This window comes from Ictalurus punctatus, chromosome 12 (assembly GCF_001660625.3).
Source record: "Ictalurus punctatus breed USDA103 chromosome 12, Coco_2.0, whole genome shotgun sequence".
Lineage (NCBI taxonomy): Eukaryota > Metazoa > Chordata > Actinopteri > Siluriformes > Ictaluridae > Ictalurus > Ictalurus punctatus.
The window spans coordinates 26,653,426-26,667,049 of record NC_030427.2 but is presented as its reverse complement, the minus strand read 5'-3'; the positions used below and the strand labels follow the sequence as shown (position 1 = coordinate 26,667,049).

Below are 13,624 nucleotides of genomic sequence, written 5' to 3'. Positions count from 1 at the left end.
GGTATATATTTGAAGCAGTTATCAGCACACACACACACACACACACACACACACATAGTTCATAAAACGTATATCTCATATTTACGTAAAACAAAATCTCAGTGGTACCTAGAACTGCACTAATCTGCTTGTGTTTGCTGATCTGTACCTCAAGAGGGCAGCAGAGAGACTTATTCATTATGAAACAACTTCTTCATTATGAAACAACATGCAAATATCAGTTTGGACTTCATCAGGCGTGTTGTAGCTACACCTATTGGCCATTATATCCAGGAAAAGTTGTTTTTATTACTGACTGTAGCACATTTGTTGCTACAGCCCCCCCACTATCTATCAGTGCAAATGACCACCAGATATTACAAGAGTCCTGTGGTAGTCCCTTTCCATCAATGGACGTGTAGAAGAAGACAGATAAAGGTGTTGATATATATTTGGGAGCCTGCAAATGTAAAACAGAAATAGGCAAACGATTTCCTTTTGCTTACCGAGACTGAGTTGTGGTTATACTTAAAAACACAGGTTAGGGGAAATCCCCACAAAGAGCCAAGATTTGAGAGACAGTGATTCAGAAGCACATGATCACCAGCCCAAAGTTGACGACAGTTTAATCTGTAGCTTCGATTGACAGAAGTTGATCTAAGAAAGACCGATTTCTTAATAGAATATTTTCAACTCTGCCAGGGGTTTTCGATCGAGACGTTCCCATGAGACGGAATTTTGAGTGATGCATCACTTTGAAGAATGATCGAGATTCTCAGCCGGACGCCACACCGAGAAGTTCCTCGGAGCTCCCCGGGTTATGTGGATCCGAGTCACGAGTTGAGGCATGAAAGAGAAAGAGGAAAGAAAGATGTGCACAAAAAAAGGGGGGGAGGGGCTGCTGCTGCTAAGGTGTCGCAGGCATGCAAAGAAGGAAGTGATGACAAACCTAGAGGGTCGAGAGAAAGAGAGCGAAAGAGAACGGGTTTTGCAGAGCACGTAAGAAAAGAATGAAGATCAAGACGACAAGGTAATAGCGGAGATGTTAAGAACCTGACAGGTGAGTGGGCGGAGCTAGCTCAGATCAACTCTGGAAGAGAAGTAAGAGCATGTGGAGCAAACAGAAAATGCAAAATGCGACAGTGAAAGAAGACATGGACGTGTCAGCGTTCTAATGTGTGTTTCCTGTCCTGACAGCTAGCAGCAGTAAGTGTGAGTGAGAGAGAGAGAGAGAGAGAGAGAGAGAGAGAGAGAGAGAGAGAGAGAGAGAGTGAGAGAGAGAGCGCATGAGAGTGAGAGAGAGAGAGAGTGAGAGAGAGAGCGCATGAGAGAGAGAGAGAGAGAGAGCGCATGAGAGTGAGAGAGAGAGAGAGAGACAGAGTGAGAGAGCGCATGAGAGTGAGAGAGAGAGAGATAGAGTGAGAGAGAGAGTGCATGAGAGAGAGAGAGAGATGGTGTGATGCTGCATTTTATTCAATGGCATTTGTCCTTGTTCTCTTTCTGGTGCTATGTTTCTCATTCGCAGATCGGGAAGTGTTAGAGAGCAGCGAGCGGTGGGCATATGGTGCTGTACTGACTGCTTCATCTACAGTGCAGTAAGTTTCAATCTTGTTCAGATCACAGCATGGGAGGAGCTGAGCTCTTTACTTCGACATAGGAAACATACACAGGTTATGCATCCTCATGTAGTATCTGCTCTCAGTCTTGTGCGTTGGATGAACCGCTCTATGCGGAGCAGAAGATTCTTCTAGAGATATTCATTCATGTTTTTTTTTTGTTGTTTTTTTTTAAAAATGCTGTTCTGGTGAACCAAGCCAAGTCGAGAAGGTACATTGAGGAATCTTTCTCTTTGATGAAAAACGTTTCACGAAACTATAAAAGAAGAAGTGCTCCAGGTCGGTGTTTCCCGTTCTGTTTTGCCTAGTTCTACACATGACTACTTTCTGCAGATCTGCAAATCTGCAGCCAAAAACAACAACAAAAAAGAGCCATCGAGCTACCTGGCTTTAAAATCTGATTGGATAACGCGTTAGAACGTTTAAACGAGACAACAGGCTTGAACCGCAGTATCGCTCGGACCGGCCGAGAGTTCATTATGAAGCTGTCGTGGAATCTCCAGCTGAAGTGTGAATGATGTGAGCAAGAGGAAAGAAGGAACAGCTTTGTCTGCCTGGAAGAAGTAACTATCAGCTGAACAACCGCTGATAATCATATGACACATGAGTGATTTAGTTGGATTGTGATGAAAGAAAATGAATCATGCTCTTGTTTTCTTCTCGTGCGTTGATTCAGTTCGGTTTTCTACAATCGAACTCTAAAGATATATCTATATATACACGATTTCTAACAATCAGACAGATTATTGATCTCGCGAAACTTTCTCAGCATGGCGGACGGGGCCGGTCAGCGGAACAGAGACGGGTTTGATCCTGAATCCGGATCACGACCGTCGGAAAACACCCGAGTCCGTAGAACAAGCAGCGGAACGTCCACATGGACAAATGGTATGTTGCACTAACATGACACTGGGATTTCCCAATTCTGAAATGCAGTCTATGTAGAGTCTGGTGTTTAACGTTGCGGTTAAACATTCACTTTATACTAACAGAACAACATTATTTGGGGCAGTGGTGGCTTGGCGGTTAAGGCTCTGGGTTACTGATCAGAAGGTCGGGGGTTCAAGCCACAGCACTGCCAAGCTGCCACTGTTGGGCCCTTAACTCTCTCTGCCTCAAGGGGCGCTGTATCATGTCTGACCCCAACTCCTGCGGGGACATATGGGGTATCATCTCACGTAGTATAGAAAAGATACGGACTTTTAGAGACTAAACCCGGGTTCGCACTCTACCATTTGGTCCTCTGAGAATCCTATAAGACTCCTGTAATCCTAGGGCAAAGTCTGCAGTCTTTGATCACTAGTTTGCCGTGTTCCCCGACAGCCGTTGCGCTAGAATTTTTCCTCTGATTAAATACAGTGCGTCTTCTTGCGTGCGTCCGTCCGTTTTTCGCGCCTCGACGGTCGTACACTGCGACACCGATGACAGCCGAGACCCTACAGTGTGACGTGGCTTACAGCGGGGTTTAAGTTCGTACAGTCTCAAAGGCCTATTAAAAATGGCACAGCGTGCACCCGGATTAATGCAGTGAGCTACAGACACACGGGCGAGGATAATATACATCGTAAGACAAGTCAGTATCGTATACGTGCTGTTATAGGAAAATAATCAAAGACCCGGTGATATGATGCAGCCACAAGCGAAACGGAGTTACTCTTACCACCGAGTTATTATTTACAGCACGGCAATTTGACCAGTTATTAAGTTTCACAACACACCATATGGATTTATAATAACATTCACGGAACGTCTGCAAACCATGATATTTCCTGTTAACACTTCCGTCATGGCAGCTATAAACAGTTGTTCCCTCACCAGTGGTTCTCAATTTCTTTTTCTCTCTATTTAGGTTAAGGGAGTAAGAAGACGCACAGCTTGTCAGGTTTCCGAGAAACCGCAAAGACTTCTGTCCTTAAGACTTTTCCTTGCTGGATAACATAAAGTTACAGTTAACCTAGCGCTGTGGAACACGGATCTGGTTCAGTGTATTAACCTGGACTCGGTGTTTCTTATCACATCCGTGAATTCTGACAGGAAGTAACAAAACGTCTTCATTGAACTTAATTGAAATCAATTATTAATATGCCTATAGACAGTAGTGTTTTGAATAATTAAGATACTTACTACGGAAGGTAATTGCAACTTTATTTATCACTGTTGCGACTTTATATCTTGCAATTCGGACTCTTTTCTCTGTCTCTCTCTCTCTCTCTCGCAAGTTTGAGTCAGCATCTCACGATTCTGATATTTCTTACTCGTAATATGACTCGATGCAGTCCCTGAAACGTGACTAACTTCAGATGAGCGTGCGGTAGCATCTGGTTTTCCACGTCTCGACTGGCTGATGAATGTTGTTCTTATACAGCCCACTTATAGGCACGATCGATGCTTTCTCGGTGCGTCACTAGTCGTGAATTGGGCGTCTAAATGGCGAGGAGACGAGATGTAAACTCGTAATTGCGAGACGGAAAGAAAAAAAAAAACGCCAGAGTTGCGAAATCTCCAAAAATCCACACCGTAAAACCGGATGAGGTCGTTTAACTCAAAAAAAATCCGAGGAAACGAATTACCTCAACAGTTTTCAACTTGATAAGTCAATTCCTTTACGCCAAACACACTTTAATATAGCAAAAATTGAACTCCAAAGCTGTCATTTAAAATGAATTTTCGTCATATCGAAGTGTGTTTGGCGTAAAGAAATTGATTTATCAACTTGAAAACTTTTGGAGGTAATTCGTTTCCTCGAATTTTTTGAGTTAAACGGACTTATCCGGGTTTTACAGTGCACCGGAAAGCCTTCCCAGAAGAGTGGAGCGTATCGTTATAGCAAAGAGGGGAATCAGTCTGGAAGGGGATTTTCAACAAGCGCGTATGGGTTGGCTTCACAGTGTACGATTTGATAGAGTTAGTTAGCTTAACTACACTATTACGTTGTGTAAAGAAAACAGTACTTTTTTATTTATTTATGAAGAAATGCACTGACCTTAGTAGTGATCGTATATATTTTCCAACCGGCTAATCGAATGTTATAAATAGAGTCAATTTTATAATACGCAACTGTCTCTTAACAAGATTACGAACGGGCGTACAATATGAACGTTTTATTTCCACACAGAAAAGTCCGTGTCCGGTTACTGATAATAGCACAGTGTGCCGTGCGACCTGTATACGATTCACTTATTTTATTTACAGAATTATAATATTCCTTCATCATTTGCTGACTCATATTTCTGTTATAGAAAGACAGAAATAAAGGACTGACATTTTTCATTCAACACCATTAATGACACCTTAAACATGTTTTGCCTTTCCAGCCATGACACATAATGTACCTTCCTGTCAGATACAAAAAAAAACATCCCCATAACTCTTTCAGTCTAAATGGCAAACCAGCAGAAAACTGAAAGTGAAACGATAAAAAAAACGCCGACGGCAACGCACACGCCTAACGAGTGGTATGGTGTTATCAGCCGAGATGTGGTTCTACAGCGTGTTACCAGATCACGTATGAAGCGCTACAATACCAACCCTTCACACAAACATCTTGGCAGAATACTTTATATAACCTGTTTTACTGTGTTACATGCTGTGTGGCCCTGTATTATCCTGTATGTGTACCTGAGAGCTGTCGAAGTCTCGAATCTGATTGGACAGAAGGCGTCGATTCATTTTCTATACTTCTGCGAGGCGAATCACACGTCTACATTAACGCGCTCGCTCGAACGCATCGTTGTTCCCATAGCGACGACTGATTCATTCAAGAAGGACTTGCATGGTGGAGGATCTACACGATCTGACAGATAAAATAACACGTTGTGATTTATTTGTTTGACATGTATGTATTTTTGTTTTTCCGCGAGTCTTCAGGACAGAGGACTTTGCGCTTTCTGGTTTTTATGTAACACGTCAAGCTGAATTTGTTGGCTTATTAACGTCTAGAGAGAGCGAAAACAAATAGAGGTAATGACTGCTTAGAGCTGCTTTAACGTAAGCGATAACAAAGGCTACACAACATGAAATGTAGGTATAAACAGATCAAAAGTATGATGTAAAGTATGATGTGCCACTGGTCAATTAATTAATACAATTTTTCTATGATTCAAGAGGAATAGAACACTTTGGGAAATGTTTATTTCTTGTTTATTTATTTCTTGTTTATTTTACGACGTATAATGGCATTTTACAGGCGAATTTAAATACTTTACACATACAGTGTACATTTATATGACGTTTAAAGGGCTTTTTTTTCCCCTTTTTCTGCTGGAACCGAATGTCCATTTTCAGTCTTACATCTTTGAGCATATTTGCATGTGTGTGTGTGTGTGTGTGTGTGTGTGTGTGTTTATCAGGTCAGAGTGTAGTGGCCATAACAACACCCTCTATATTAACACCAAGCTTCGACCTGGAACTTTGCTTGACAAAGCTGGAGGAAGAAGGCTTCCACGTTAGTATTCTCTAAACATCTCTTCTTTACATTCTTAAACGTACAGCCTCAAAACAGATCTAGGACAGGGGTGTCCAAAGTCCGGCCCCAGGGCCAAACGCGGCTTCTCTGCTAGAAGGAATGATAGGTGGCCAACACGTTAGACGTTATTTTTCCTTTTTCAGACTCAGAATGTGTTAACACGGTTAGCTAAACTGTACGAGATTTCCTTTTCCCCTGACTACACCTGCAAATGAATTTACAGAATGATGTTTAGTCATGGCTACAGGCAAAAAGTGTCAAGTTAACAGTGAGAAGGGGCGATTTCCAAAGAGCTGGAAACCAGTAAGCATGGAAAACCTTTCGTGAAGTCTACTCTCCCAGTCCAAAGAAGTGTTGTAGGATGATTGACAGCGTTAAAATTGTCCTTAGCGTGTGAGTGTGTGTGTGTGTACGATTGTGCCCTGCGATAGGTTGTCACCCCATCCATTGTGTCCCCCGCATCCCCTGTAGGATAGGCCCCAGGCTCCCTGCGACCCTGTGTAGGATAAGCGGTAGAGAAAATGGATGGATGGATATATATATGTATATACATACACACAGAGTCCTATAGACCAGTGGTTTTCAACGTGGGGCCGCAGCCCCCTTGGGGGCCGACAGGGGGCACCCGGGGGCCTCAACAATTTGGTGTGCGCATCCCTCCCACTAGTATGTTTTCTCTTTCTCACTCTCAGACACACACACACACACACAATCAATTTCTAATGTAATGTAATGTAAAGATGTAAGATGTAATTATTAATAATAAAAAAAAGGGGGCATATTCAGAAGTCTGTATTTTTAATGTGTTTTAAATTCACACATCTCGCAAAAGGGGGGCCTCGGTCAAACGTTAATGCCATTTGGGGGGCCTTGCCCTGGGAAAGTCTGGGAACCCCTGATATAGACTATAGACTAAATTTGGACACCCCTGCTCCAGGAATGTTTCTGCCATGCAATACTATACTGTATATTACAGTGCCACTGTTTTTTCGGCTCCAACGCAGATCCCTGCTGAGGACTTTGAGACTCCTCTCAGGACAGCGCTGGAACATCCTTCCATCAAAAGATACCTGTTCTTCAACTCGTCTCTGTTTCATTTCATCCTGGCCCCAGTAAGAGACAATTTCCGATGGAAGCTATTAAAGATAAATAACTAAAATGTAGTCAATCAGCCATGACATGTTTAGTGTCTTATACTTGTTTTTGTTTTGTTGTTTTGCTGTGCACTGGGGGGTATGAGTAATGCATATTTTTCCATAAATAAATGCAGATAGCTTAATATTCTTGCTTCAAATAACATTGTAGGTACGTAATCTCATTTGATATGAACCATCCATTTGGAATGAAGTGTTTTGTAAAATAGCACGAAATGTCTGTATTTACAAATATGTGTGTGTGGGGGGTGGGGGGTGGGGGGTGGGGGGGATAATTCCGCATGTCCAGGATGGATACCTTCAAAAACATCACAGCGTTCAGCTACACTGTGAATTTTTTTTTTTTTATAGATTCCTGAAATTCACACTGTGTCTCAAACCACATTAGCAAGTCTGTGCAACATTACTGAAGAACTGTGTGTGATCTGAAAGAGAGAGAGAGAGAGAGAGAGAGAGAGAGAGAGAGAGAGAGAGAGAGATGGATGTGTGGATATTTATCTCCAGAGCAAAACGTAAAAAGAAAACAAACATCATAACATACCAGACATATCTTGGCTGATGGACTATGTTTGAGGTGAAATTCATTCCAGATTAGATTATTTTAAGCTAAACATTTAAACATGTCTAAACGTGCTCTCGGCAGAATGAATTCAAGAACTGGAGGATGTCTCTGGTTATACAACTCACAGCATGGCTGTGACATACAACGCCAATTCCGCAAAAGTTGGGACGGTATGGGAAAGGCTAATAAAAACAAAGATGTGTAAATGTACTTTGACGTATAAAGACAAGGTATTTGATGTTATACCTAATCAACTACATAGGTAAACGTTTATTTTGAAATTGATGCATGCAACACGTTCCAAAAAAGTTGGGACGGGGCAATTTAGGACTAATAGCGATGGGAGAAGTTGAAGTAAGAAGGTGATGTGAAACAGGTGAGGCAATCGTCTAAGCGTAGTATATAAGGAGCCTCCAAAAAAGGCCTAGTCCTTCAAGGGCAAGGACGGGTCGAGGCTCGACAATCTGCCAACAGATGAGTCATAATCCAACGCTTTGAGAACAACATTCCCCAAATACAAATCGGTAGGACTTTGGGCATTTCATCTTCTACAGTGCACAATATAATCAAAAGATTCAAGGAATCCGATCAGATCTCGGTGTGTAAAGGGCGAGGCCGAAAACCACTTCTGAATGCGCGTGATCTCCGATCCCTCAGACGTCACTGTCTTAAAAACCGTCATGAGTCTGTATTGGAGATCCTGACATGGGCTCGGGAATACTTTGGTAAACCTTTGTTAGTCAACACCATTCGCCGCTGCATCCACAGATGCAAGTTAAAGCTTTACTACGCAAAGCAGAAGCCATACATTAAAACTGTCCAGAAACTCCGCCCACTTCTCTGGGCTCGGTCTCATCTGAGATGGACATTAACACAGTGGAATCGTGTTTTGTGGTCCGATGAGTCGACATTTCAAGTAGTTTTTGGACAAAACAGCCGTCGTGTTCTCCGGGCCAAAGCGGAAAAGGACCATCCAAGCTGTTATCAGCATCAGGTCCAAAACCCAGCATCTGTCATGATATGGGGGCGTGTCAGTGCCCATGGCATGGGTAACTCGCACATCTGTAAGGGCATCATTAATGCAGAAAGATATGTACACGTTTTGGAGCAACATCTGCTGCCATCCTAAGCAGGAAAATGACGAACCACATTCTGCCCGGATTACAAGCGCATGGTTGCGTAAGCAGAGAGTGCGGGTATTAGCATGAACTGCCTGCAGTCCTGACCTGTCTCCCATTGAGAATGTGTGGCGCATTATAAAGCGCAAAATAGTTCAACGAAGGCCCTGTACAGCTGCACAGCTGAAGAAATGTATAATGGATGAATGGGGGAAAATTCCTCTTGCTAAACTTAACCAACCGGTGTCTTCACTCAGCGTCCAAACGCTTAATACGTGTTATTAAAAGAAAAGGCGATGTTACACAGTGCTAAACAGTCGACTGTCCCAACTTTTTTGGAGTCTGTTGCAGTCATCAGATTTGTAATGAGTGTATATTTTCAAAAATAAATTAAAATTCACAAAGTAAAACATCAAATAATGTGTTAATAATGTGATTTCAGTATAAATACAGGTGAACTGAATTTTTAAATGACTCTTTTTTTTTTTTTTTGCATTTTCCATACTGCCCCAACTTTTTCAGAATTGGTGTTGCAATTCACTTCATTCATGAATCATAATTCATTTAAATGCCTCACAGTTCCTTCATATGACTCACGACTCACTCATCTCTGCTCCGGAGTTTGTTGCGGAATTTGACGTTGTTATTTCAGTAGGACGTGGAGTGTGTGCATGTGTGTGACGTGACTGGTTTCTCTCGGCAGATTATGTATGTGGTGCTGTGGTGTGCCCTGTACTCCAGTCTGCACCTTTACCTCAATGAGAGCATCATGAAACTCTGGGTTCTCTGTCTGTGTGTGAGCATCGTCGTCCTCGTCATCACCGCCGTCATCATCCTCGTCTTCCACTACAGCAACAAAGAGGCAGGAAAACGCTTCATATCAAAGTCCTCTTCCAAACTCACCAAGGGAAATTCACTCCCAGCTAGTCCACGAGCTTAATTATTGTCTTCGAAAATTTGTACATGTGTTGTCTGAATAATCAATCTATGAGTGTAAGACCACTTCTGTATTTACCGTGGTTTACCGTTCCAGTCATGTGCATTGTGTAGTCTTGCATGCACAAATCACCCCATAACTACACCAAACATTAGCAAGATCAACTTGAATCATCCTGAACCACCATTAGGGTGTCGCATCCACCTGGATGATGTGACGGCAGCCATAGTGCGCCCGAACACCCACCACACACCAGATATTAGTGGAGAGGACAGAGTGATGTAGACAATTCAGAGATGGGGATTATTAGGGGGCCGTGATAGAGAAGGACCAATGAGGGAATTGCGCCGGACACCGGGGTAATTTCAGAAATCTCCTGGGAATTTCACACACAACAGTCTCTAGAGATTTTACACAGGCTGGTGTGCAAAAGAACAACAACAAAAACATATGGATGTATTGGTTTGAGCTGCAAGGAAGGATATAGTAACTCAAATAATCACTCTTTACAACCGTGATGAGCAGAAAAGCATCTCAGCGTGCACCAAGTCTCGAAGCTTCAGGTGGATAGCTCCAACAGCAGAAGACCACATCATCATCCACTCCTGTCAGCTAAGAACAGGACTCTGAGGCTATCATGGGCACAGAGAAGCTTAGAAAGATTTCTAATTTCTGTTTTGTTGAAATTATAGTTTGTATTGTTTTAAAGTGTTTTTCTGCCTATATTAATAATATATTTTCAGAGATAACTTTGAATCACAGTGATTTATATAGAAATAATCTCTGCCAAGGTCACCTGAGTGCACAGGTGGAGTCAGGTGAAGCTTGTATAGCAGTTCTATGATTTAAGACCGTTGTCGCGTTTCTCGGCACAGATCAACGTGAATATCGACGTGCGTCTGGTGCAAGTCAACGAGCGGCTCATCGGGTACGGTCTGCTCCTGGGGGTAGCGGACTGGATTGAAAAGTGCACTGGGAAAATGCAGGTAAGGTTCTGCCACAAGAAGAAACCTAAATAGTAAACTGTCTGTGTTTGATCTATGTGCTCTTTCGTCTTTCAGTTGAAGTTATGGATCTGTCAGGAAGGGCGTGTCAGTGTTTTAAGAAACGTCACCTGATTGGATTTTGAGTGAATCCAAACCGTTTGTAAAATTCGCAAAAGTCTGGATTACATGCTGTAAAATGCTCACGAAATCTGAATAAGCAATTAACACAACTTAATGGAAGCAACGACAGTGACCGTTTCATACCATTATTAAACCATTAGCATACCATAAAACCATTATTAAATCGTGTATTGATATAAATGAGACAGTTTGAAGTGCTTATACTGTATTTTGTTTCATAGTGGCACATCATGTCTCCAATTTTGACTTGAGCCACAGTTTTGAATTTGACTCAGGCGGAATAAACGGATACATCCCTACCCAGTCGTCTTTAAATATATATATATTTTTTTAAATTTATGAAACTCTTTTAAAACTGACATAATAGCTCTCGCCCTGTAGTTAATCTCTGAACTCTGAAAAGTTTTTTTTTCCACGGCTTTTTTATAGAAATTTTCCAAGAACTCGGTTCACACTGCTGAAATGCTTTGTTGGTTCTGGTCTAAACTGAGACTGCTTTTTTCCCTTTATGCATTTGTATACAGAATCAGGTTAAACTCCTACTTTATCTGATAAAAACATGTTTCTACCACAGCATGAGAGTTTTTATGAACAGTCTGCTCTCTCTCTCTCTCTCTCTCTCTCTCTCTCTCTCTTTCTCGTAGCTTTGTTGTGTGTTCTGGGACTTAGGTCCATGCCTGCGAACCCTGACTGAAACTTTAGAGGAGCTGGACTTGGTCAGAGATGAGATAAAGGTTTGTAGGCTACTTTTAACCAGCAATACAAAATAGTGTTGGACATACGCAGGCTTTATATATATATATATGCGCAATTATTTTCAGATATTATATACGAATAAGGGCACACGGTGGTTTAGTGGTTAGCACGTTCGCCTCATATCTCCAGGGTTGGGGGGATTCCTGCCACTGCCCTGTGTGTGCGGAGTTTGCGTGTTCTCCCCGTGCTGCGGGGGTTTCCTCCGGGTACTCCGGTTTCCTCCCCCAGTCCAAACACATGCACGCTAGACTGATTGGCGTGTCTAAAGTGTCCGTAGTGTATGAATGGGTGTGTGAATGTGTATGTGATTGTGCCCTGCGATGGATTGTCACCCTGTCCATGGTGTACCCCGCCTTGTGCCCGATGATCCCTGGGATAGGCTCCAGGTTCCCCGTGACCCTCGAGGATAAGTGGTATAGAAAATGAATGGATGAAAAGATGGATGTATAGAAATATTTTACGTTTTCACAATTATAAAATCAAGAACAAATCTTCTCCATTTTACTCTCTAGAACAAACTGAAGAAAAGAATGTCCCACCTCATCGTAGTGGCTGAATTCCCACTCCCTGAGCCGGACGCTGGAGAGATCAGCGAGGATCCTGATGAAGCGTACCCCCTGCTTGGACCGGGCAGAGAGAGTCGCTCTCCACACAAGAAAAGAGAAGAAGTTACACTGACCCAAACATTTAGTCTGTTACCGGACTTTACCCTCTCATATCAGGTACAGAGGTATAGAGAAGTTCACTCCCGTGCTTCACTAATGGTCTCAGTTTTAAATAACACCGTTGTCATAGCAAGCAGAAATCATTAAACTGAGCCAGTGTGTAGGTGAACGTGAGACATTACCCAGCTGCTGCTAAGCTATACTTAGCTCTTCTATAAATAAGAATGTCCTCTACATTGATGTGACTTAGAAAGAAGCAAATTATAGACTGAAAATATGGTACAGGGGTAGCACCATTGCATAGCAGGTAGCTACAGGGGTAGCACCCTTGCTGCCTCACAGCTAGACGGTCCGTTGTTTGATCCTGAGTTTGGGTTATGGAGTTTAACATGAACTCAATGTGTTTCTTCGCACAACCCAAAAAATGCCAGCTGGTATATTGATGACTTCAGATTGCCCCTAGGTGTGAGGAATTGTGCAAGTGTGTGTATGGACTCTGAATCCTGCGACCCTACGACCCTGATGCTGAAGTGTTTAGTGAAGATGAATGAATGGTACATGGTTTATACACATTGTTGACTGATTTGTATGTGTGTATGCTTCCAGGACATTGCGAACCAGCTTTTGATGATCTACAGTGCCGTCTACGTGAAGCTGCTTGTATCAGAGAGGCTTCCCAGTTCCCCGTGTGGACCTCTAGATTCAGAGAGGAATCACTGCACAATGGCATCACTTTGTCTTTGTCAATATGTACAATACAAACTCCTTCAGTAGAGAGATTAGAACTGGGAAAGACTGTCCAAAATACATTTCTGTAGCAGTTCTCAATGTGAACAAACCTGGGCATGCTGTTCTAGAAATGTTCTTTAAATTATTTGTTAAGCTGCTTTGTGAAATATATATTTCTTCATTTAAAGTGGTGAGTTGTGATGTTCTAGTGTGGATCTTACATAAAGGTTGTGTAGGAAGAGAGAGAGAGAGAGCGAGCGAGCGAGCGAGAGAGAGAGAGAGAGAGAGAGCGAGAGAGAGAGTCGCTGATGCATTTCAGAGATTATGCTTAGGCTGTCAGCATGAATCACAAAACGAGTCAGTAAATCTGTGCAGAAGTGCATGTGGAAAAAGCTCATTCTAATTCAGCAGAGCATATGACAACACAGTTTAATAGAGAACAAGGGAATGTAACAGCACAAAGAGGAAACCAGCACAATGTAATGTTATACCATGCACCAAAAAAGGTAACAATAA

General features: G+C 42.4%; 1 protein-coding gene across 4 annotated transcripts; it reads left to right on the top strand.

Annotated features, from left to right (window-relative positions):
- The first annotated feature begins 585 nt into the window (after positions 1-585).
- On the top strand, positions 586-13,295 carry LOC108272788 (transmembrane protein 268). Of its 4 annotated transcripts, none has more exons than XM_017481522.3 (10): positions 586-1,185; positions 1,505-1,574; positions 2,365-2,483; positions 5,945-6,039; positions 7,065-7,172; positions 9,598-9,756; positions 10,707-10,817; positions 11,603-11,692; positions 12,227-12,436; positions 12,986-13,295. In XM_017481522.3, exons 3-10 carry the CDS (start codon positions 2,366-2,368, stop codon positions 13,151-13,153), a joined length of 1,059 nt encoding a protein of 352 aa, XP_017337011.1. In that variant the 5' UTR covers positions 586-1,185; positions 1,505-1,574; position 2,365; the 3' UTR covers positions 13,154-13,295. The 4 variants fall into 4 exon arrangements, with proteins under 4 accessions (XP_017337011.1, XP_017337012.1, XP_017337010.1 ...); XM_017481523.3 differs by having other exon boundaries at positions 586-1,191; XM_017481521.3 differs by lacking the exon at positions 586-1,185 and having other exon boundaries at positions 1,398-1,574.
- The last annotated feature ends 329 nt before the right edge of the window (positions 13,296-13,624 follow it).